Source organism: Lithobates pipiens, unplaced genomic scaffold (assembly GCF_037356315.1).
Source record: "Lithobates pipiens isolate NorthernLeopardFrog02 unplaced genomic scaffold, aLitPip1_a1.2 Scaffold_18, whole genome shotgun sequence".
NCBI classification, from domain to species: domain Eukaryota; kingdom Metazoa; phylum Chordata; class Amphibia; order Anura; family Ranidae; genus Lithobates; species Lithobates pipiens.
Window position 1 is genome coordinate 320,713,499 of NW_027507758.1, and position 26,319 is coordinate 320,739,817.

A 26,319-nucleotide genomic window follows, 5' to 3' on the forward strand; every position below is an offset into this window, starting at 1 on the left:
GTGATTTGCACTGCAGTGCGGTGCGAATCACATTCGTTCTCATAAACCGCTGCAATGTGAACCCAGCCTTAGTGACACTGGCGACGGGGGGTGATCACGGGGTTAAACCTTTATTGGGGGGGTTAGGGGGGTACATTAGAACTAAAGGGGGCTAACCCTAACTGCCCTAACAGTTATTACAGTCACAAATGACACCAATGCAAAAAAAAAAAAAAAAAAAAAAAATGACATTGGTGTCACTGTGACTGGGGGGCAGGGGTAATTGGGGGGGTGATCGGGGGGTAAAGGGGGGGTGTGAGTGTGCCTGGCATGTTCTACTGTGTGTGGGATGTGTTGGTGCAACTCACTGATCCGCTCTCCTCCGTGTCGGAACGAAAAATACCGACACGGAGGAGAGAATACATCACTTCCTCTCCTGTGTTTACATTACAGGAGAGGAAGTGATGTCACCGGGGATTTCCATTCGTCGGGAGCGATCGCGAGGGGGTGGCCATGAATGAATGGCCGTCCCCTCGTCCGGGATCGCTCCCGAACGAAAACCGACCGCCGCAGGCACCGGGCGGGGGCCCGATCGGGCCCCCGACCCGCGGGAGGCAAAGGACGTACATGTATGTGCTTATGCCTGCCCGTGCCATTCTGCCGACGTACATCGGCGTGCGGCGGTCGGCAAGTGGTTAATGTACCATTAAGAAAATAATATATATATTTTTTTACTTACCATGAAATCCTTTTTCTTGGTGTACATTAGGGACCACAAATTATAATTATAAGAGTGGATTATAAGAAAATAGGAAAAGCTATGGTCTTATAATCCACTCCTACTTTTCAAAAACAAAATTATGATGGGAGTTTTTTTTTTAAGGCTATCCTTACAACTTTGTATGCCAGTGCCCAATCTCCTGAAGGCAGTAGCAATGTACCAATGAATCACTTGAGCATGTGTCCCCTAATGTACTCTAAAGAAAGGTTTTCATGGTAAATCAAAAATCCTAATTAGCTGTGTATTAATACACTGCTATCAATTAATTTGCTGCGGTTTAAACAAAACTTGGTGCTTTTAGGAGAACTTTCAGCCCACAGATTCTTTTGAATATTAGTATGTTAATTCCCCCAGTCCAAATTGCACAATATATTGATAGTGGCAGATGAGATTCATGAACTACATATGTTACTTCTATGTGGGTACAACATTTTTTTTAAACAGATTCTCTTGTCTATATACAGCTTTCATGATTGTATTTTGCTGTTTGGCAACATAAAGGTGATATCAGTATTATATCTCGGCAGTTCTCTAATAAAAGCATAACTGTAGTTATTTAAGTAAATAAATTTAGTTGAATTTTCATTATTTATACTGATGTAGTTTTTTTTTTTTTTTTTTTTTTTTTTGTATATAAAGCTTGTTGTTGCAAATAAACTTTAATCAGATGGCTATTCTGCTAACACAAGCTTAAAAGTGCACCTGTGTCTATTATTTACATGTATTTACAGTAAGAGTTAAAAAAAAAAAAAAACATCCCTGACCTTTCTAACTGCTTTTACTGTGATGTAGTTCATTCCCAAAGATCACAACAAAGGCACTAAAGTTTGGCTTCATTTGGTTACTAGCAGGTTAGAAACATTGCGGCATGTTTACATAAAGTGCTTGACAGGCCAATAGTCTGGTGAAATCTAAAACATTTCTGTGCCATTTCTGTGCCTTTATGAACTTTGAATGTGTATTTCTCCACAATGTCTGTATCTACGTAGGTGAATCATGTTTTTAGGGCTGTTACTGATTAAAATTCGTGTTTGATTAATTAATTTTTTTTAATCGATTAATCGATTAATCGACTAATTAATTATAACGCACATACAGATCCAACTACTTGTAGCTGATCTCCTTGCATTGCAACTCTGCATTAGTCAGTGGTAAATGTAGTATACACTATATACAATCGCCCGACACTAGTTATTTTCCACAATCCATGACTTAACTTCACAGTTCACACAAATCCGTTTTAAATTCAAACTGTAGCACTGACGCAAGTAATTTTCTTCCCCACAGTAACGTGACAATCCCTCCACCTCCGGTCTAACTAATCGCTCTCACCTTATGACATGGACCCCTGTGCAAACAGGTGGTCATGCAAGCAGGTATCAAAAGGGTTAACACGGACCATAAACTTCTCTCACATCTCCTTAGACCTCAGCAAGGATGCTAGGTCATGGATTGAAAGAAAAGATCTAAGTGCTCACCACTTAAGTATAAGATTTCATTTTTGTGTTCAAAGACAAACTACTCACATAAAAATGATAAAAACACAGCATTTAAAGCCGACAATCGTGTTAGTTCCGTAGGGTAGCAGCGGGTGACATCATGCGTAGCTCCTCCCCGTATGCATTACGTTCAATCGGAACTTTGACGTCACTGGACTGGGAAAGGGGGGAGGAGTCCGGTGACGTCACCGGATCTCCGACAGAACTCCCTGAAGACCCGGAAGCCAGCGGAGAGGTGAGTACCGATCAAAAGAATTTTGATCGATCAAAAAATTAATCGATTGACCACTGGGCACTTAAACACCCTTAATAACCAGACTAATTTTCCAAATGACCCCTTTTTGGAAAGAAGACATTCCAAGGTATTTAGCAAGAGGCATGATGAGTTTTTTGAAATTCTAAAATTAAGATTTTTTTTCCTTTTTTTTTCTTCACAAAATTGTGATCAGGTTATTTCTCAAACACAGAATATGCATACCACAAATTGCACCCCAAAACACATTCTGATACCACGTGTGAGACTTTTACACAGTGTGGCCACGTACAGAGGCCCAACATGCAGGGAGCACCATCAGGGGTTCTGGAGCACCCAGGCCAATTCTAACATTTCTCTCCTACATGTAAAAATCATCATTTATTTGCTAGAAAATTACATAGACTCCCAAAACATTATATATTTTTTTTTAGCAAAGACCCTAGAGAATACAATGGTGGTCGTTGCAACTTTTATCTCGCACAGTATTTGCTCAGCAATTTTTGGAACTTTTCTTGTAAAAAAAAAAAAACTGTTTTGTGCTTAAAAAAAAACCCCCAAAAAAACGTAAAGATAGCCCAATGTTTTTGCATAATGTGAAAGATGAAGATGATGTTACGCCGAGTAAATAGATACCTAACATGTCACCCTTCAAAATTGCACACGCTCGTGTAATGGCACCAAACGTTTCTACTTAAAAATCCCCATAGGCGACACGTTAATTTTTTTTACTGGTTACATGTTTTGAGTTACAGAGGAGGTCTAGAGCCAAAATTATTGCTCTCGCTCGCAGCGATACCTCACATGTGTGGTTTGAACACCGTTTTCATATGTGGGCGGGACTTACGTATGTGTTCACTTCTGCATGCGAGCACATGGGGACAGGGGCGCTTTGAAAAAAAATATATTTTTTTTTATTGTTCATTTTACTTTATTTTAGTTTGCCATTTTTTTCCCCCAAAAATAAAATACATTTTTTGATCACTTTTATTCCTATTACAAGGAATGTAAACATCCCTTGTAATAGGAATATGGCATGACAGTTCCTCTTTACAGTGAGATAGAGCTATAGGCATCATTCAGATATCCCCGTGCAAAGTCAAGGACGTCATATGACGGCCGGCAGGTGGGAAGTGGTTAAAATGCATTTATTTATTTATTTTTTTAACACAAAGTTGTCCATTTATACAATATTTCTAACACATAGCATGTACATACCAAAAATTACACACCACAATAGATTCTCCTACTCCTGAGTACGGCGATACCACATGTGTGAGACTTCCACATCCTGATCACATACAGAGGCTGGGTATCACCGAGTATTGCAGAGTATCACCGGGTATGGCTGGGTATTGCAGGATATCACCAAGTATGGCTGGGTATTGCAGGGTATCACCGACTATGGCTGGGTAATTCAGGGTATCACCAACAATGGCTGGGTATTGCAGGGTATCACAGACTATGGCTGGGTATTGCAGGGTATCACCGACTATGGCTGGGTATTGCAGGGTATCACCGACTATGGCTGGGTATTGCAGGGTATCACCGACTATGGCTGGGTATTGCAGGGTATCACCGACTATGGCTGGGTATTGCAGGGTATCACCGACTATGGCTGGGTAATGCAGGGTATCACCGACTATGGCTGGGTATTGCAGGGTATCACCGACTATGGCTGGGTATTGCAGGGTATCACCGACTATGGCTGGGTATTGCAGGGTATCACCGACTATGGCTGGGTATTGCAGGGTATCACCGACTATGGCTGGGTATTGCAGGGTATCACCGACTATGGCTGGGTATTAGCAGGGCAGCGCAGAGTATTGGCAGGGAATTGAGGGGTTAATTGTCGGTGAGCAGCACTGTGGGCACTACAGATCCAGCCCACAGTGCTGCTGACACCGATCTCTCCCCCTCCACTGTACCGATCGGTACAGAGAGGGGAGGGAGGAACCGGCGTCATAACATGTTTACAGGTGATAGCTCATTTGACGGAGCGATCACGTGGTAAACGGCCGCGATGAGCGCCTGTTCACCGTGATCCGTGATGCGCCGTGTCCTCAACGATGCTCAACGATGAAGTGGTTAATCGAGGAATTAATCTTTAATTTACACAGTCCTACTTGTTTTAAAGTGCTTTTACAGCTTGTTGAGAAAATGAAAATACTTTAGTGGCCTAGTCAGGGCACAACTTCACTTTGAAGTATAAACTTACATATAAGGTAAAGCACTGAGTTGCCATCTGTAATTGGGGTGCACAGAGACACCTGATGCCGCCTAGCCATATGTACAATCTGGTCACTGAATTAACCTTTTTATTTAAATTGGAGGGCCACCCTGAAAAAAAAAAAAAATTTAAAATTAAAAAAAAAAATCTAAAAAAAAAAAAATGAAAAAAATTATTATTTATTTCTTACCAGAAATGCCTGCTGCTAAGCACATAATCCTAATCTTCCTCTTCCTCCTCCGCGGAGATCTTCTTTCTTTCCTCGTCGCGTTGTCTTCTGGGTAATGGGTCGCGCTGTGTTCTGGGAACTGTATGTTCCAGAACACAGCGCGTCCCATTCACAAAGCGCTGCGCGACTCGCGCATTCGCGGTAGGAAACGGGCAGTGAAGCCGTAAGGCTCCACTGCCTGTTTCCCTTAGAAGGAATGGCAGCCCTGGACAGGTAACTGTGCTTATTAAGTCAGCAGCTGCAGTGTTTTTGCAGCTGCTGACTTTTAATTTTTTTTTTTTTAAACGGCCCTCCTCTTTAAGATTATTGTACAGATATGCATGGTAACATAACATAACATTCATGTTTGGAAAACCCTTACATATACTCAGTTAAGTGACTGGCCTCAGGTAAAACACAGAGATCTTCCTACATAGGTTGTACATGTTTATCCGCAGCCATCTCTTCTCTACTTCCGTTCTAAGTCCTGAATTCACACAGCTCGTCTGCGTTTCCAAAAAGCAGGGGTTGGGAGCAGAAGTTACCCTCAGTGAAAAGAGCCCTGAGAGCTGATTGGAGGAAAGTGATACCACCCTTCCCCCTCACAAAGCACACAGGAACAGTGCTGAGGCTGTCGATCACAATCTGTTGCTGGAGGTCCCTTCCCTGCCACCTTTTTTTTTGGGGGATAAGGAAAGCTTGCCAGAAGTGTTTCATGCTGGTAGCAGAGTTAGAAAAGCAGTGGGCAATAATGTCAGTTAGTGCTCTTAATTGAGACAAGTACACATTATAGAAGGATATTCTTTGTTTATACTTCATGTCTGTGATTTGCAACCACTTTAAAGTGACATTAAACCCACATCATTAAAAACTGTCAGTACATGCTGTTTATAATCACTGTCAATAGGATTTGTTTTCTGTATTCTGAAAAAACCATGGTTGATCCTACTGTTCACTGGCACTCCTTTTCTGTGTCCCTGCTGCAACCTGGGATTATGTAGACCAGCTATTGCCGCATCCTACTGAGCATGCTCCAGTTTCAGTTTCCTTCTAAACTGTTAATTTCCTCCTTTTTCTTGTCTGTGCAGCCCACATGAATATAGAGTCTCACTTGTGGGTGTACACATAGGCATAAATGACAGCTCAATTCCTTCCTTCTCCTCCTCCATGCCCACTAAACAGCCAAAACTATGGGGTGAGATATTACATGTTGATTGGAAGCATCACCCCTCTGTAATTACAAGCATATACAAACAATAGATAGAGGCTGGAGGGGCGTTAAAAAGGCTATAATTGGCAGAACCCTTCCCCTAGATACCCCACACGAGGTCTTTGAACACAATTAATAACGACTTAGGTTCAAATACATATATGTATGATAATTTTAAACCATTTTATATTTATTTTTCCATTTTTATGTATTGTATTCCGAAGGGATAATGACAATGAAACAATGTCTGTTTAGTATCACTAATTGCTGGCTTATTTTTGGATGGTGGAGGTAATAGATATCAGATGGGATAAACCTTTGTGACAGAATGACCCCCCCCCCCCCCCCAGGGGCTTACAGACTTCTATATTCATCCATATTGTAGATCTGTATGAGCATTTCTAACAGATCTGGACAATTGGGGCCCAGGGCAAATCAGCAGATCATGCAGGGGTCAGTGGTAGTGTTTGTATATGGATTCCTTAATAAAGCCCCTCTGAACTGGTATTTTAATGTTGGCTGGATGCCAGTGGGTTGAATCTTCAACCAAGTTATTACATATTTTTTGCACTCCAGTAATGAGATTTCAGTTGTCAAATTCCCAGTTCCACTCTACTGCAGGAGCCCTAATGGTTTCAACTAAAATTCTTCTTAAAACATTGAGACATATATATAATCTATACAAGTTACCAAATGAACTTTATGTATACAAATTAAGTTTGTGAAAAGGGTCTTGCCCAAAAATAGCAAATGTAGGCAAGATGGACCACATATCAACTTGTTATGCTTTTTGGGTCCTGTGTTCTCATATCTGATGTTAGCTCCCAATTGCACTTCCTGTTGTGACTATTAGGAATGCTAGAGACTACAGCATGCAGTTCAGCTTTAGATTATTATTATATATAGTATTACTTTGTTGGTAGTGTGTGCATTAAAGGGTTACTAAACCCTAATTTTTTTTTTTTTGTTTGTTTTTTAAATAACAAACATACTTACCTCTACTGTGCAGTTTGTTTTGCACAGAGTGGCCCTGAACCTCGTCTTCTGAGGATCCGCCTCTGACGCTCGCGGCTCCTCCTGGCCTCTGAAAACTCCCTCCCAAGTCCAGCATTTGTGTCCATAGACACAGAATGCAGGACTAGGCCCTGGTGCCCGCGTCATTGGATTTGATTGACAGCAGCATGAGCCAATGGCTGCGCTGCTGTCAATCTATTCAATGTGAGCGCATCTCCGGCATGGGAACAAACGGTAAAATATATCTGTTCCCACCATCTGATTTCAACTGAATTCTTGTTAAAATAAGATTCTAAAGCTAGTAAAAAAAGGTCTTTGATTTGATTTGCTAAACACCGTTATATTGGCATGTCAGTCTGTTGCTGAATCTGTTGCCATCACACAAATGTTTAACATCGTGTTGTAAGTAATGGGGGTAATGATATAGCCATTTTTAGCAGAATAAGATAAACTTAATGATTATACTATGTTAAAACTTCAACTGTTACTGAAAAATAAAATGTCCAACTAGTTTTTACAGTTGTTTAGTAGCTGAACAATACGAATTCCAAGTAGATATTAGTGGTCTATTAAAAAGTAAATGAACAAACTGTTTTTAATTTTTTATTTTAATGCCTGATCACTGGGGGATAAAGTGTAGTTTTGTGAAACTAGTGAGAAATGTCAGGATTAATGCAGAACTAAACTGAAGTTGCAACTTGCGCATTCTTATATACTTGCAAGTCTGTTACTTTTGCATTATCCATGTTTCATATTATCCATTTGCCATCTAACCTAGTCTGTTCATCAGCAATAAGCCCCTTTCACATGGTGTGGACTCCACCAGCGGATCCACCTGCTCAGCAGGGGATCTTGCCGCTAATCCCCGCTGAGAAGGCGGATGACAGGTTTGCATCCGCTCTGCTAATGCAAAGTAGACAGGGACACAGCCCGCTGTTCTCTGTGGGACTGTCGGATGAAAACCGACCGTCTGCCAGTTTCTATCTGACTATCATCCGATCCCCATCCATCTATTTTCAGCAGACAAGATCGGATTGGATGTCGGGGGGTTTCAGCAGATCCACTGCTCCATAGAGAGCAATGGATGGTCAGATCGGGTCCACCTGAAAAACGGAAAGGTGGACCTAATCGGTCCGTTAGTATGAAAAGGGACTTAGTGTGAGGTGATGAAGAGTTGCTACCATCTGCGGGATGTAATGTAATCATGGAAACAAAGTTCTGTAACTAGCATGTGATAGGATAGTTCCCTAATCCTCCCTCTCTCCTGGCCTGTTGCAGCCCACATGTTCCTTATTTTAAAGTATGCAACTGTCAACAAATGGGAAGGGAGGTCTCGGGGAGGATTGGAAAAGGTAGATATTACTATGCAGGGATAGTTTCTGCATGATTATGCAAATATAGGAGTACAGTAATATACAAGAGGAAAAAGTGGAAAGCCTATGACCTCTGGGCGGTGCTGCAGAAAAGCTGAATCCAACATGGTATCCTGGGAACCTGCTGACCTTCATCTCCTGATTGGCTCACTGGTTGTGAACCAATGAGCCAATCAATCCCGCTGCTGCCAATAAATGCTGCTGCATAGAATGCATGAAGGTAAAAAGCCTTGTGCCTTTACAACCACTTTAAGCTCCAAGGTTTTATTTCACAGAATGTGACAAACACATGTGTTTGAGTACAATAAAGGCCTGAAATATTAGTTTGAGATTCATCAGGCCAGGCACGTTTTTTTTCAATGTTTATTTAATCCAGTTTTGGTGATATTGGTTATATGTAATCTTCCTGTTTTTCAATACTATTTGAACCTGATCATGTTCTGCTGCTGTAGACCCTTATCTGTAGGACAGTTTAGCACAAAAAGTTTGATGCCAAATTTTGGCATGTTGTGTATTGATGGTCCAACTTTGAGGAATGGGGCCTTCAACTGTGGCCCCTACCATCACCAAAGGGCTACATATAATGTTCACTAAGGTCCCTTTCACACTGGGGCCACATTAGAGCTAAAGCATCGCTCGTTTTCGCTTTGGCGTTGTTTAAGTGGCACTCTTTGGCCGCTAGCGGGGCACTTTTAACCCCAAAGAAGGGGTTTAAAGCGCCTGTGTTGCGGTGCTTTGGAAGCGCTGCCCATTTGTTTCAATGGGCAGGGCATTTTGGGAGCGCTAAATATAGCCCTCCCAAACCGTCCCAAAGATGCTGCTTGCAGCACTTTAACGTCCCACAAGCGCACCACCCCAGTGTGAAAATTCAGACTGAAATTAATGAGAGGCAGTTTTCAGGAGCTATTTCTAATGCTAAAAACGCCTGAAAACCGCCTCAGTGTGAAAGGGTCATAACATACTACTACAAAAGAGTCTGTGGACCTACACTGGAGATAGCCAGAGACTACAGACATTCTACAGGTGTGGTTGGAGGCTGATGACACAGCCAGAGTTTTGTTACCAAGAATGCTAGAGATCACTGCCATTGCAGTCACTTTACAAATCAGTGCTCCCACTACTGACTACTGGGTTCTGAGGGGGCCACACAACAGGTACCAAGGGACCACAGGTTGGGCACTAGAGGTATAAGGAATAATAATTAGGTTCGGGTTTAAAGGAAAAGTATAGCCAAAGCTCGCTTGGCTGTATTTTTCCTGTTGATCACAGAAGTGCAGTTCTTTCTGCACTCCTGTGACCCATTTTCAGCAGACAGCGGACTGAAACGTGCTGTCGGCTGATGTCACAGAACCGGACCAGGTTACGGCGAGATCGTAACAATGGACTCATGATCCATCCACATGCCTGGACCAGCACCCAGCTCAGCCTCTCAGCAAGCTGCTGAGAGGCTGAGCCGGCCACTCCTGCCCCCTCCACAGCCCAGCGCTCCAGTGAGGGAGGGGGAAGTGGAGCAGAGAGTCAGAGACTGACAGTCACCAGTTCTCTGCTCATGGAGATGTGAGAACTGAGCGATTGGCGGTGTTCGATCACTCGGTTCCCAGTGTTAGAGGCACCGGAGGACAAATGCAGCATTGGAACGATGCTGCATCCACCTAGGTAAATATGATTCTAAAGAAAAACAAACTCCTACATCTCTTTTAAAGCTGAACTTAAAGCCTAACTTCAGTCTTGGTTTTAAAAAAAAAATGTTTTATAGTTGTGCAAGCTTCTCTTCTGTACTAAAATTGCTTACTCGAATTTAACTGCACCAGTAATTCTATTAGAAGAATTATATTAATGTAAGTGGGCTTCTAATTAACACTACAAAATGTAAATCTACCCATGTCAGAACCAAAATTAGATATTTGTGGTTTATGTAACTTTTTGCTGTGTAGTTTATTGCCACTGGTTAGGATTGTTCATTGACCATTCGTGTTTAGTTTTTTGCTGTTGTTATGTGTAATGTCTCATTTTAGCATGTGTCCTTTGTGCATCATATCACTGCACCATTTCAGTATATTTAGGGAGACCCCTTTAAACACTCTTTTACAACCATTTTTTGTAATTGGTTATTTAAAAAAATGTACACGGAAACCTTATGCCTTTGCATTAATTGCAAATAGACAGGTTGGGACACCTGCTGCAAACTTCAGCAGAAGTAAAGTGTTCCTAACTGTTCTTAAGGTGAGAATGTAAGTGTCAAGCCTGTACAATTTGTAATGACATTCTGAAGTGCTAGAACATTGGGTTTCCTGGAACCCAGGCTTCTTTGTACTCTATTATGCTTCACTGAGCTTCCAGGAAGCCAGAAGAATTTTATCTAGAGATGTTAAATCTATTGATACTTCAACATTACCAGTGTAAGTATAATGTTTTCAGCATGGGTTAGATGTTAATAGATAGATGTTATGGATGTCACATTTTCTCTTGTATGACAAGAGACACTTTTAATTTGCGAGTGCTGCTTTTCTTTTTTTTTTTTTTTAAGCTTTGTAATTGTCCTGATTCTGTTTACAGCTAACTTAGGCTAGGAATATTCATTCATACTAGGACCTTATAGTACATTGGAAAACCATATCTATGCTAGCTAACTCATTTAGTAAAATTTGCCCTTCTTAATTTAAGAACTTTTGAAAAGTATAGCTAAATTTAAAGTGAAACCTAGTGTCTATTTTGGTGTCTGGAAACAGTCCCCTCTAAGGACTCAGTGTATGTAGAATGGTATTCAGAATGTTAATGCTAGTGTTATGTCAGTGGCTTTTGTGTCTGATATCTGAATGCCTCTCTGCAGAACCTACATAGTCACAACGTGCACAATGTTAATTTATTCTTTCCACTGTATTATGTGTATCGGCCTTAAAACGTACTATATGGCATATGCAGTTATACCGTCTTTTCTACTGAAATAATCTTGCAATTTAATTTATTTTTATGCTGAAATAATGTTTTAGGGAATTCAATATAAATGTGTTAGGATTGTGCAGCTAGCTGTCACAAGCAAAAATAGATTAACCTACTTTAGTTTGACTGCACTGAACTGCTGATAAGGTCATATAGAAAGCAGCGCACAGTTATTCTTTGTGCAGTCCTAACAAACTGGACCCATTCCCTGTTAGAAATGTTGGGATTCTCTGCATTGCCATTTAAAGTGGTTGTAAAGGCAGAGGCTTTTTTTTTACCTTCATGCATTCTATGCATGAAGATAAAAAACCTTCTGTATGCAGCAGCCCTCCTAATACCTGAGCCACATCTAGATCCAGCGATGTTTCAGGACTGTCCCGGCTGCCTGGGATGCCCCATTGTCTCCCACTGCTGTCAAAGTCAGTCGGCAAATGATGAGAGAAAGGGGTCAGGGCTAGGTCGTGGCTCCGTATCTCTGTATCTGAATAAACACAGGGAGCTGTGACTCGGCTCCAGTGCCCCCATAGCAAGCTGCTTGATGTGGGGGCACTCAACAGGAGGGAGGGGCCAAGAGAAGAGGAGGATTCGGCACAGAGCAGGTAAGAATAACATGCTTGTTGTTTTTAACAAAAAAAATAGACTTTAGTATCACTTTTAGGTTTGAGGGGATGTTGCTTAGATGGGGGGATCCAGTGGTGAAAAGTTTAAGTTATTTGTGTACAATACAAGGAACATGTTTTAACTTCTTTACCGCACAGTGTTTGTTTTATTCATGCAAGCTAGTGAATACTAAAGTAACAGCTGCTGTAACTTTTGTGACTACCTCTGGTCATTATTCCAATAAGAAATAAAAAAAAAAAATGAAATGAGAACATTTAAAGAAGATTGATGGTAGCGCACTGCTTTTGTGTAGATAATTGCTCCAACATGCATGTGTTAAAAGCTATGATCAGCCGTGTTCTAACAGGAAGATTCATATGGGTCATTACATTGGCTGATTCTAGCCTTTTCCCCAGAACAACTGCTCTTCCAGATTGCTAATGATCAGCCAGTGAAATATATATATATATAGGCAGAGGGAGACAGCCAATGATACTGATTAATTGGGAGTGCATAAAAGGAACAATGGTATCTTATTTCATTTTTTTTTTTAATATGAGCACAATGAAAAATTATGTACGATGCATGAAGCATGCTTTTTTTCTTCCTGTTTGCTCTGTATTGGCCAAACTATAGAATTTTGTTAACCAGCCAGCATTAATATGAATGCGTTAAGCTTAAACAATACCCTTTCTGTACATTCTGATTCAGGTTCACTTACAGTAATGAGCATCAGCAGTGCATTCACAAATATATTCAATCCTGAGATTTTGCATGCCCTGTTTCTTTGATATTTTCAGTGCTTCAGGCAGAAGTTTTGTCTGTGCATCTTTAGTTATGTTTACGTATGACAGCTTAAGAGACGGCATAGCACAGATATCTGTAATGATGAATTTCCATGTGAGAGTGCATTCATTCTCATCCCTCTCTGAACAGGTGACAAGAGATTTAAAACAATATGACAATAAAATCATAGAGTGCAAGTTTGAGAACAATTGCTGGGTCTTCATGCGGCAAAGAGTTGATAAAAGCTTTCCAAATGCCTACAAAACAGCTCTGGGTGAGTACAACATCTCTGTCAAGAATGCATTTACCTTAATGCCTCTTATACTTTTTCGAGTTGCTTAAATTAAACAGGATTCTCTGCTAGAAGTGGCTGGTTCACACTGACCCAGCAGTTTCAATGTCACAGAATGTAATACAAAATAAGCTTACGCGTTTTATTTTATTTTTTTTGTAAATCTCTACAGGAAAAAAGTTTGGACATTGGTAACATTTAAATGTGTTATATGGTCTTTTACTAACAGATATATTTTAGTTCAGCTAATGTAAAAAAAGAAAAAAGTAGGTTACAGTTCTTACAGCCCCTATGAGCTAGCTTTACATTCCACGCTATGTGCTCTTGTCTATTTAGCAAGATTGTTAATGTGTGTGGTCTTACATTAACTGCACTAACACTAATTAATCGACTGATTGCATTTACAAAATTAAAGAGCTTTAAATTTCAACTTGTATAATTAAACCAAACTCTAGTCAGGTCACTGCAAAAGAAAATAAAAACAGGTCTCCTGCCCTGCTAGACATGGAAGAACTGTGTACATTTGGCAGGTAAAATATCTCCAATATATGTATTTCATCCATGTATTTATATGTTTAATTGGAATTCAGCTTTAACCTTTTATTTACTTAAATTGAAGGAAAGGAGCATTTTAATTAAAGTGAAGGAGGGGCAAGGCAAGCTTAGCCTTGTACTTTATCTTCCAGTGTAAAATCTTTTATGAATCATAAAATGTAGGATGCAGGATCACAGTCTTATGCCATGGGTTTTGCAGCTGCGTTCAGGAGATTAGACAGTGCCAAAGCTGTTAGAACAGCCCTGTCTAACCCTTCCCAGGAAGTATTTTTTTTTGCTAGTGTACTGAGTGATTGTCTTTTTCGCTGAACTGAAAAAAGCAAAAATATTTTGTTTATTCTTTTGGGGGTTTTTTTTACATTTTTTTTATTCTAGCACAATCCTTAGCTGCCACAATGCAAAAGCATCTCTTTTTTGCATCTTTCTGAATCTGTTAACTCCTCGATTAAGTCTTGGAGGGAACCATACACCACCAGGAGGAAAATACAGGGCTGGCCTGTATTGTTGCTTTGGGGACTGGATCCTAAATTAGATGCTCACCTAGGCACGTAGTACAAAGTGTTAACTACAGGGTGCTATCCAGGTCCAGAACTGTGGTCCATCCACCAGCGAACCTTGTTGCTGAAAACTCCTTAAAGGGGACTCCATGGGCTCTTACAATCACCCATATTGTCTGTCATGGGGGCCAGTTCACCATCCTGCTTCTTCATCACTGGCTCTAACAGATTGGCTGTTGAAGCACATGTCCTGAGGGTCTTAGACCTATTGGACCTGGATCTATCTGGATGTGCTACATACTCTGCATGGCTACCTGTTAGCTACAGCTTATTTTAGACAATCGGATGTGCTCTTTTTCATTGCTTTTTCATCCTTGAGGATACCATAAGGGACCCCTGCCTCTCTTCACTATTTGCAGGTGGATTAGGGAAATTATCATTTAAGCTTATAGTCAGGCAGGCAGTCTCCAAACTTTCCAAGCAAAGGGCCAGTGTACTGTCCTTCGGGCTTTAGGAGGATTGGACTGTGGCCAGTGGAAGTAGAAAATGCCCCAACATCAGCGCCCCATCATTGGTTTTAATGGGAGAAATAGTGCCAAATTGTCGGTTTTAAAGGAAGAATTGTGACGCATTGATCATGTAAGTAGAAGGAATGCTGCCCCATCACACACGCCAGACTCCTCCACCTTACCAACCTGTTCAATGTCTGCTACCTTTCTCTGCCAATCCCTCCACTGGCTTCCACTCTACCAACAAATTAAATTCAAAATACAAGTAGATCCAACTAGTGCAAAGCTATCGGTATCAAAGGAAGAATTGTGACCCATTGATCATGTCAGTGGGAGGAATGGTGCCCCATCATTGGTGTCAGTTGGTAAAATAGTTCCCTAAGGGCCAGATTAAGGCAAAGGGCCACATCCGCCCCCCTGGGTCACAGTTTGGAGACCACTGGTCTAAAGGATAAGGTTCCACTGTTCCTTGTAAAGGTGCATGCAACTAGTTCTGTTCGCACTTCATGGGCTTTTCAGCACCTTTTTCCTAGTTTAACAAACGTTAGCTTCTGTGTACATTTGTTAAATTTCAGCTATAAGGTGCTTCATGCTGCTCTTTGCGTTTGATTTTGACCTGTATGTTATGTGGGCCTGTTAAGGTTGGTTTGTTCTCATTTGGATGTCCCATGGTCTAAGACCTGTGTCCTGTACTGTACAAATAACAAAATAGGATGTTTGATTTACCTGTAAATTATTTTTATTGAAGTACATTATAGGGCTCAGGTCCATCCCCTCTGCTTCTTTTGATCCACTTCCATTATTGCTTGCAAAAAAACTGGGGCTTGCTGAGAGTTGGAGTGATTGCATAGGGCAATTATGACAGCTTTGCTTTGCCAGCATCTAATCTCCTGAAGCATGCTGCATAATCCATAGTCTAAGAATAAGATCCCGTGCTCTGTAATGTACTCCAAGAAAATGATTCTACAGGTAAGACAAAAATAATATTTCTTTGAACACTTCCATCATTACTCCTTAACACATTGCCTCTGTGATGGAGATATGTTTTCTTTATGTGGTTGAGTAAAGTAATCTATCTTGAGAAAAACATAGATGCTGCCATTGCAAACTTCTCTTCAAAAATTAATTTTGTTATGCTTTTCCTTCTGCTACAATGCTTTGTTATTGACACAAAAATGGAATGCAAATAAGAATTTAAGAATTTAACTTTCCTGATCTGAATGTTCCAAATCCATCATTTAAAGTGATAATGCTTACATAAGCCCATTGAAGTGTCTAGCCACAAGTGATAAAATAGACCGCCTACATAAGCCTCAGGTGATACACAAGTGATAAAATAGACCGCCTACATAAGCTGTACCTGTTAATCTGAAGCCCTCTTGGCTCTACAGTCTTTTAAAGTAAACAGTTTAGATGGCATTTCTTCGCTTCTCGAAGGCACGGGGCAGGGGATATAATGTCACACAGTGCACAGCACAGAGCTGAGTGTAATCGGACAATTGAGTGGAAGAAAAGGACACTACACAATCTCACCGGGAAATATGTAAATCTGAGGCTGTCATTCACCTGCTGTGTGCTGGAGGGTGGACAGGATCATCTCCCAGAATTCCCTGGTGCCTGGAAAAAATGTCAGAAGTAACTCATTTAGTTATCGGAGGAAGGAGAGTGCCGACATACTCCACACTAAGTACTATAAACTGAGGCAAGTGCATAACTATATGAGGATGCTCTTTGTTAATTCTTCTGTTCTGAGATTTATAACCATTATTAAAAGAAAGTCTTGGTGCCCCACATATTTCTGTCAAGCTTACTTTACTTGCCTGTGTTGACTAGATTTTGTCCACATTAGACAGGATTTATGTTCCCATAAAAGTCTCTTAGGAGGTGAATCCTACTTGAAGCTGGTCAAAGGCAATTCAGAAGGAGGTAAAATATGAATTTAGAATTATCTTAGAAGCATTTTAAACTAATGCCATCAACACAACCCCAAAGCCTGTGAACGGGCCCTAAAAAAAAACTGTAGGGTGATGGCATCTGTAAATAATATGCAGTAAATATTTAAAATAGTGGAATAGAATATTAAGGTGACTTTTCACATTTACTTTGCCTCTTTTGCATCCCAATGGGAATAATGTACCATCTACTGTAAAACATAAGGAGCCATGCGCATAATCAGCCAGATAGTGATGAACTTGTAATGTATCGGATTTCTCATATTCACAGAAAGCCGCAAATTAATTTGCTCATCTAAAGCAACCAGTGACCTGCAGCTCTCTTTGAAGTTGCTCCCAGTTCCCTCTCAGCAGGTGTTTAGCTTTGAATTATCTGGCTATATGACCACCTACTGTTTTATAAACTTTTTATAAACATGTACCCAAGAAGAGATTAATTTTATATCATTTCTCAAAAGTACTTTCCCCGATACAGTAGAGGTGTGCAAAGCATTATTCCTATACTTACTGGCCACAAACATTGATTGCTGGTAAATATAGTGGTCAACATTAGATCGTGTCCAGCCACTTAACATTTTCTAATAAAAAAAATATGTCTATGAACAGTGTACATTGAGGTTGCATGTGCATGAATGGTTGTACCTCTGTGGGAAATAGTAGTGATCAACTAGGAAAATAGACCCAAGATAATCATCTATTTATTTCACATGTAGGCTAGATTAGGTAGCATCAGCCAGGGTTCTATACAAACACACATTCACTTATTTGACTGTAATTGGCTGGATTGGGTGAATATTTTCCAATATCTGTAGGTACCTTTTATGAAATTGTCTGCACTTGAAGAACACCCTAAATCTTTCCATAACTATTTCTAGACAGATTATATTTGTAGGCAGGTTACAGATTGTTATGTAGTAGTAAACTCTTTTTTCTTTTTTCTTTTTCCTTTTTCTTGCTTGGTGACTTATGCCTAGAGGTAAGCTTACAATAAAGTTTACCTGTAGTTACAAGCAATATCTCCTAGACCTTCACCGTTTAGGGGATATTCTCTATTTTTGCAGCCAATGACATCCATCAGTGCATGCCCACTGTGATCTGAATGTAGACTGTAGGATAATGTTGGCAGCCATTACTGATCTCTCTGTATGAAAATGCTGGTTGTCAGTAATCAAAAGGTTTCAGTGCTTTCTAGGACACAGGCCGTGAACTAATTTTCAAATCGGTTCACTGGCTATATGTTTGCTCCAAGTCAGTGGCTCAAAGTATTGAAGAGAGCAGCTAGCATTTTCACCAAAAAAAAGCGTAGCCTCCATATTTCACACAGCACAAGCTTCTTTTTATGAACTGTGAATTTCTTTTATGGGAAAAGCATTTTGGGGGAAAGTGATTTTTCTCTAAATTCCAATAAAATTCATTTTTTTGAGAAAAACTTTGTTTTAAGAAAAAATTGGTGTCATCACTTTTCGCCAATTGCATTGCAATATAAGGATCTATACAGTATTTGAAATATATCACTCTAACTGTTGTATAAACTTCTCCTACACATTCTGTTTTGTAGCGGTTTGCAACAGTATCCAGAATCCAGTAACCAAGGAGATGCTGTTTGAGTTAATTGACCGACATACAGGAGCTATTCAGGGACAGATTCGGAAGCAGCCCCTGGATCCTGATGCTGAACTTATGCCCCCACCACCACCTAAAATATCACGGGTTGTTAACTGAGATGCAGATTAAGTGAAGCAAAGAGACATCATCTCGGAGGGGGAAGTTCATGCCCTCAGCACCACCTAAAATTTCATGGAATGTTAACTGAGATGCAGATTGTGTGAAGCAAGAGACATCTCCAAGGGGGAAGTTCATACACATGTTCCAGTGTCACATTCTTGCAATAAGTACCTTTTCATAAAAAAGAAAAACAAAACAAAAAAATCTTTTTGCACATAGTTCTTATTGTAGCTCTCTTAATGTCACAAAGATACTTTCTCAAAATACACATCAAAGACTAAGTGCATTTACCTTGACTCCAGCATGAAAGTACATAGAACGCAAAGCATCAAATTAGAGACGTTGAAAGACGTTTTTTTCCCTGAAGATGAGCTAGAAGAACAGTCAGCTCAAAGAACTCAACTTTAGTTTTTTCTTATGTATTTGTCCACCATGGATATAAAAGGATGGCTTCCCCCTTCCATCCTTAAATATATTTTTATTTTATTTAATTGGTTAGTGTATGTTAAGAATTATTTAATGTGCATTTGTTTTCCATTATTTCAACATGAAGATGACGGCTCTAAATATTGATTGACCTGTATAGAAAACAACATTGTCTAGTTTTGCCTGTTTTAAATTTTGCTTCATATTTTCAGATTAAAAAAAGTGGAAATTTGTATCTTTGTATAATTTTCTGTATGTTTATGATTGGTGTAATGTTGGCCTTGCAGACTGTGATGTGCATACTGGGTAGTGAGTGGAAAACAGCTAAGTATACTTGGGGATAAGAAGCTTCCAGATGGCTGGGAAATATCTTATTTTCTTCTTCATACATCATGGGACACAGAGTTAGGCTAATATTCATTAACTGCTAGGTTATATACCATCTCTAGGTGAATGGACACTGGTAGACAAAGTCTTAAACAGGAAGTGATCCCCATTATAACCCCTCCCATGTAGGAAGCGCATTAATTTTTTTACCATTGTCTGCAAGGTCGATGGGCACATTTCTTTGAGCTCTCTGAGCTCCAGGTCTCTAGTCCTACAAACGGTTCTTAAATAAATCAAGGGATTGACCGATCAGATCCATTTGACACAGGCTCTATATGCTTAGATAAATGGTACCGGAGCCTTGCAAAAAAGACACAAGATCCTGCAAGGTTTTGCCTGTAATGCGACCTCCGGGCATTGGACCCTGCGAAGTGGAATCCTGGACACCACAACGCTAAGGCATTCCTGCAGGGTGCTGTACAGGTCCAGGGAAGGGGACCCTACACATGAAAAGGGTACCCAGTCCTTGAAGTTCCCCAAGTGACAGGAACCCGCCATGATTGGTGAAGATTGGGCTCTTAGTTTCTAAGCTGCCCTGTGCCTAGACAGGCAAGTGAAACCCATTTATTTACTTATTGTGTGTCCCAGTGATTGTAACAATCAGTCAAGCTAGCTAGAGGCTGGACACCTGTATGCGGTGACCATACAGGGGCATTTTGGGCTAGTTGTGGGTGTTTGCAAAGTGTACATTTTTTTTGCTTGTCTGACAGCAGTTTGCTTGTTTGGCAGCCATGGCGCACATGGCTTCACCATAGGCATTGTGCGTACTCAGAGCCATGCATGCTCTGTAGTCTAATCTGGCCACACAGAGATTCGTGTCATACCCAAATACAGCCACGCCCCTTTGCCCGCATATGAAAACTGTGTTCAAACCACACATGCGAGTATCACGACGATCGGTAGAGCGAGAGCAATAATTCTAGCCCAAGACCTCCTCTTTAACTCAAAACATGCAACCTATAGCATTTTTTAAATGTCACTTATGGAGATTTTTAAGGGTAAAAGTTTGTTGCCATTCCACAAGCGGGTGCAATTTTCAAGCGTGACATGTTGGGTTTCAATTTACTCGGAGTATCATCTTTCACAATTTAAAAAAAAATTGGTCTAACTTTACCGTTTTATTTTTTTAATTTAAAAAAGTGTATTTTTTCCAAAAAAAACTGCGCTTGTAGGACCGCTGCGCAAATACGGTGTGACAAAGTATTGCAACGCCCGCCATTCTATTTTCTAGGGTGTTAGAAAAAAATGTATAATGTTTGAGGGTTCTAAGTAATTTTCTAGCAAAAAAAAACAGTTTTTAACTTGTAAACAACACATCTAAAAAAAGAGACCCAGTCCTTAAGTGGTTAAAGAATTCAATACAACAGGTTTCTCATATGTCTCTCCTGCCTGTACATATGCACAGACTTTTGTGGCTTAAGAGCTGCTCAGCCTAGCTTCCTTGTAAGAAGTTATTGGTAGGTTCCCCTGACAAATATATCCTAAAGCTTTTCGGAGGGGACTGCTTCCTCAGGTCTCTCAGCGCAAAGGCAGTTTGCGCTGAGAACACCAACAGGACCCTAGAGCCCGGGCCAAGCCACAGGGCTAGGGCCAGAAAAAGCCATGGGTCCAAAGCTCTTCTAAACCCAGCACCAAGCCCTCCTTTTGAGGGAACGCCCCCACTCTATCGGGTGGGGGGAAGGCTGCTGCACTTTGTGGACATTTGGAGAACAGTGGTTCAGGATGAGTGGGTCAACTTGACTATATCCCATGGTTACAAGCTTGAGTTACGGGGAGTTCCACCTCAGAAGTTTCTAAGATCCAGCGTTCCCTCGGATTACTGTTTCAGGCACTATATCATTTAGTGTATCAAGGAGTGATTGTACAGGTTCCTGTATCCGAAAAGGGCGGGGGGTTTTATTCAAACCTGTTTATGGTTCAAAAACCAAACAGGGACACAAGGCCCATCTTGGATCTAAGATCCCTGAACCAGTATCTACTAATCCAGTGCTTTCAGATGGAGTCTGTCCATTCAGTTGTAGCCTCGCTCCAGATGGTCTTTCTGACACGTATTTACACGTACCTATCTTTCGGCCTCATCTGAGGTTCCTGCGATTTGCAGTAGAGGAACGTAATTTTTAGTTTGTGCCTCTACCCTTCGGGCTTGCCACAGTTCCTCGGGTGTTCACAAAGGTCCTAGCACCAGTACTGGGTCTTTTAAGAGCCCTAGGGATCTTAGTGATCGGTTATCTGGATGACCTCCTGCTCAGAGATTACTCAATACAGGTTCTAGAACAGAGCATAACATGCACAGTGCGGTATTTGAAATGCTTAGGCTGGGTCATAAATACCAAAAAGTCAGCCTTGAGACTAGCTCAAAGTTTGAAGTATTTAGGTCTGATCCTAGATACAGTCCAAGCAAGTGTATTTTTGCCACCCTGAAGGATCAGGTTCATCAGATAAGGGACACAAGACAACCCTCCTTTTGGCTCTGTATGAGCATATGAGTATATGCCCAGTTCCATTCCAGGCCTATACAACAAGACATCTTGTTGTCTTGAAACAGGAGAGCACAAGCCCTGGATTATCCAATGTTCTTATCTCTTTGGGCACACTTAAGCCTAAACTGGTGATTACAGGATCAGAACCTGCGAAAGGGAAAACCTTCACTCCCGGTAACTTGGAGAGTGCTGACCACAGATGCAGTCTCTCAGGCTAGGGAGCAACCCTAGAGGGGCTCACAGCTCAGGGGTAATGGTCAATGACAGAACAGATCCTGCCCACCAACGTACTGGAGTTACGGGCAGTACATCTGGCCCTACGGTTCTGGACGGTGGAGCTTCAGGACTGCTCTATCGGGGTTCAGTCTGACAATGCCACTGCAGTGGCCTAAATAAACCACCAAGGCGGTACCAGAAGTTGTTCAGCTCTGAAGGAGATGAACCACATTCTAGCCTGGGCAGAGGGACTTGTGCTAATTCTATCGGTAGTCCATATGCTGGGAGTAGAGAACCGGAAGGCAGATTATTTCAGCCGCCAGCAGATCTGCCTAAACAAATGGTCCCTACACCCAGGGGTGTTCCAGGAAATTTGCTGGCATTGGGGATGGCCAGAGGTCGACTTATTGGCATCCAGGTTCAACAAGAAGCTACAGCAATTTGTGTCCCGAACAAGGGGTCCTGTGGCAAACGGAGCAGATGCTCTGGTAGTTCCATGAGCCAGTACTCCCTGGTTTATGCTTTCCCGTGATCCCTTCCACATTTGTTGTGCAGGATTCAGAGAGAGGGGGTTCCATTTATTCTGGTGGCACCAGCCTGGCCCAGAAGGTCCTGGTTTCTGGAGATTGGGAGATTGGCAATAAATGGGCCTTGGTCGCTTCCACGCCACCCCTATCTACTTGTTCAAGATTCTATATTCCACCCCGATTTACATTCTCTAAATTTGATGGCATGGCTATTGAAACCAGGGTGTTGAAGGACCGTGACATCTCGGGACCAGTGGTGTCTACCCTAGTGAATGCTAGAAAAGCTGTCACTAGGAAGATCTATCATAAGGTCTGGAAGACTTATATTGCTTGGTGTGAAGCCAGAAAATGTCATTCTCGGAAATACGTGATTGGGAGAATTCTCTTTTCTACAGGCAGCTGTGGAAAATAAATTGGCGTTGAGTCAAATCAAAGGGCAGAATTTGGCTCTGTCAGTATTCTTCCAAAGGCCTTTATCCTCCCATTCGCTGGTCTGAACCTTTTTGCATGGGGCAACTCGTTTGCTTCCCCTCGTTAGGTCACCTATGTGTCCTTGGGACTTGAACTTGGTGCTGTCTGTGTTACAGAAACAACCATTTGAGCCTATCATGGAAATTCCATTAGACTTGCTGTCACACAAGCTAGCCTTCCTGCTGGCCATCATTGCAGCTAGAAGGGTGTCAGAGTTGACTTCCCTTTCGTGCAGGGGACCATGCTTGATCCTTCACCACGGCAGGGTTGTGTTACGACCTGTTTCATCCTTTTTGTCAAAAGTGGTGTCGGCCTTTCATTTAAATCAGGACATTATTTTGCCTTCTTTTTTCTCTTAGCTTTGTTTGGCGGAAGAGAGACGACTGCATTCCTTGGATGTTGTCCGTGCAGTCAAGTTTTATTTGTCTAGATCTGCAGAGATCCAAAGATCAAACTCTTATTTGTTTTACCAAAAGGACCCAAGAATGGGCAGGCAACTTCAAAAGCTTCCATTGCCAATTGGGTCCACCAATTAGTCATTCAGGCCTATGGTCTGAAGCATAAAGCTCCTCCCTTTAGGGTGAGCGCTTATTCTACCAGGGGTGTAGGAACCTCTTGGGTCTTTCGCCGTCAGGTATCTGTGGCTCAGATTTGTAAGGCTGCTACCTAGTCTTCAGTTTATACGTTCACAAAATGTTATCAAGTGGATGTTCGAGCAGCTGAGGATTTGGCTTTCGTCTGCAGTGTACTTTGGGCTGCTGTATCAAGTCTGATGGCTCCCCTCTTTTGCGGATTTAGTGCTTGCTACAAAACTGATGTACTTCCTGTATGGGGGGGGGGGGGGGGTTATTTAAGGAATCATCACTTCCCGTCTAAGACTTTGTCTACCAGTGCCCATTCACCTAGAGGTGGTGTATAACCCAGTAGGTAATTAATATTAGCCTAACTCTGTGTCCCATGATGTACTCAAAGAAAAGGATTTTACAGGTAAGTATGATCAAAAAATCCTATTTTTATGATAGCTCATTTCCTTTCTAGGTGCTGTTCATAAAGCACCTACATTAAAAGCAGTTGAGACGGCTGTAAGTTCCTGTTGACACGGCTGTAAGTTCACTGAAACACCTAAAACTGAGCAAGCGGATTTTTAAAGTCTAACATCAAGCAGACTACGACATCTAAAACTAAAAACTAAAGGGCTGGTTTGTGTTGTGTGCATTATTCTCGATGGATACTATCCCTAATCCAAATATTATCCAATATCCTCTCCAACCACCAAACCAAAAGGGTTGGGAGGGTTGCAAAAAAGTTGGACTTTAATCGTACCTTTATAGAGACAATAGATATCTTAAGTAAAATGACACATTTTATTGCAGAGAATATTTGATAATATTTAGATTGTAAAGTCTGCTCATCACTCAGTCCATGGATGATATAAATATTTAAACACAGTACATGAGAGAGTAAATTTAGACCCTTGGTGAACAAAATTTAGCCATGAATTTACCAATGATTCACTGCAAGTGATTATTCATTGTGCATGCATTGCAAGAATTGATTAACCGCTTGACCTCCGGAAGATTTAGCCCCTGTTCACACTGTTGTGACTTGTCATTCAACTTGAGAGTTCAAAGTCACATGATAAGTCGTGCCCCATTAACGACAATGGAATCCTTTCTAAACGGTGTGACTCAAATCGCTTCTACTTAGAAAAAGGTCCCTGCACTACGTTTGGTGTGACTTCAACAGGACTTGCATTGACTACTGTTAAAGTTGTATGCAAGCCACGATGAAGTCGTGCAGGGATGTCAGATTCAAAGTCACGGCGGTGTGAACTGGTGCTTTCCCCCCCTTCATGACCAGGCCATTGTTTCCAATACGGCACTGCATTAATTTAACTGACAATTGCCCGGTCATGCAATGTTGCACCCAAATGAAATTTAATTTTTTTTCCCCCACAAATAGAGCTTTATTTTGGTGGTATTTGATCACCTCTGTGTTTTTTTAGATTTTGTGCTATGAACAAAACAAGACTGCCAATTTTGGAAAACAAAACAATATTTTTTTACTTTCTGCTATAAAACATAGCCATTAAAAAAATGTCTTCAAAAATTTAGGTCAGTATGTTTTCTGCTACATACTGTATTTTTGTTAAAAAAAAAAAAAATCCCAAAAAGCATATATATATTATATTAATTTGTTTTTTAACATTAATAATGGCAGTGATCAGCGATTTATAGCGGGACTGCGATATTGCGGCATTTGATAACTGACACTTTTGTAACTTTGCAGGGACCAGTGACAGTGATCAGTGCTAAAATATTCACTGTTACTGTGCTAATGAGGAGGGGATTAAACATCTAGGGTGATCAAAGGGTTAACTGTGTGCCAAGCCATTGTTTTTGTGTACTGTATGTGCTGCTTTTACTAGGGAAGAGATGGATTTTATTTCCCGCTTTGCAGGGACACAAAATCCACCCCCTCCTCCCTGTCAGAATGAAGGTCTGCCTTGTCTACATGGGCATATCTCCATTCTGTGTGTTTTACGCACGGTCAGCAGGTGGTGGTGGAAATCACAGCAGAAGCAGGCCGCCAGCAAAGCGTGCATGCCCCCTAGGTGGAAGTACAGAATCATGTATATATAGAAGATTCTGCACAGGAGAGCCGTCCAGTAGCAGCAAATCTGCTATGGGGCGGATAGCAAGTGGTTAACCACCTGTAAATGTTTAGGGCAAGTCTTATTCACTGTATACATATGTTAATATACTGTATGCTATGTTTTTTTCTAAGTAAAGATTATTTCTTCTTTTTATAGCCTTTAATCAATCTCAGTGATGCAATCTCATCCAGCATCTTTGCAGCCACTTTCTGTCTACATGCATTGTTTTCAGTGTCTGCTTCATATAATTTCTCAAGACCAGTTACCTTATAGTGACAATGGTGGGCCATGTCTGCCCAATGTGTTGACAAAGCCCCTTGTAGTCTCCATCAGGGACATGTGACACAATTGGGAGACAGCTACAGGAAGTACCTGAGAACTGCATGTTTTAAAAAATTGCAAACAACTTCTGCACCCCCCACCCCACTGTAGTGTCCTCTGCACCCCCCACACACACACTGTGTAGGTAGAACTCTCCTACCTTACACAGGTGTACAGCAGAGCAGAGATCGGCATCACAGGTCTGGATGGGGGCGGGAACTTCTGAAGTTAACTTTTGACATTAACAGGCTGGTGGTTGGTTGCTAGGATCACCCGGCAACCAATCACCTGCTGTTTAATGTAAAAAAATGAACTCCAATGTTTCCCACCCCCATCCAGCCCAGTGATACTGGCCACTTGCCTATGTCCAGTGAAGAGGACGCCGGTGAAAATGTCAACGGGCCGGGTGCCCGTGAATTATTTACAACACTG

At 41.3% G+C, this 26,319-nt stretch overlaps 1 protein-coding gene across 1 annotated transcript in view; it reads left to right on the forward strand.

Annotated features, from left to right (window-relative positions):
- RNGTT (RNA guanylyltransferase and 5'-phosphatase) overlaps positions 1-19,062 on the forward strand; it is a 463,180-nt gene extending 444,118 nt beyond the window's left edge. Inside the window, 2 exon segments of the mRNA XM_077487269.1 lie at positions 13,024-13,147; positions 18,237-19,062. Coding sequence (XP_077343395.1) covers positions 13,024-13,147; positions 18,237-18,400 — 288 coding nt within the window. The 3' untranslated portion in view covers positions 18,401-19,062.
- Positions 19,063-26,319: the final 7,257 nt, after the last annotated feature.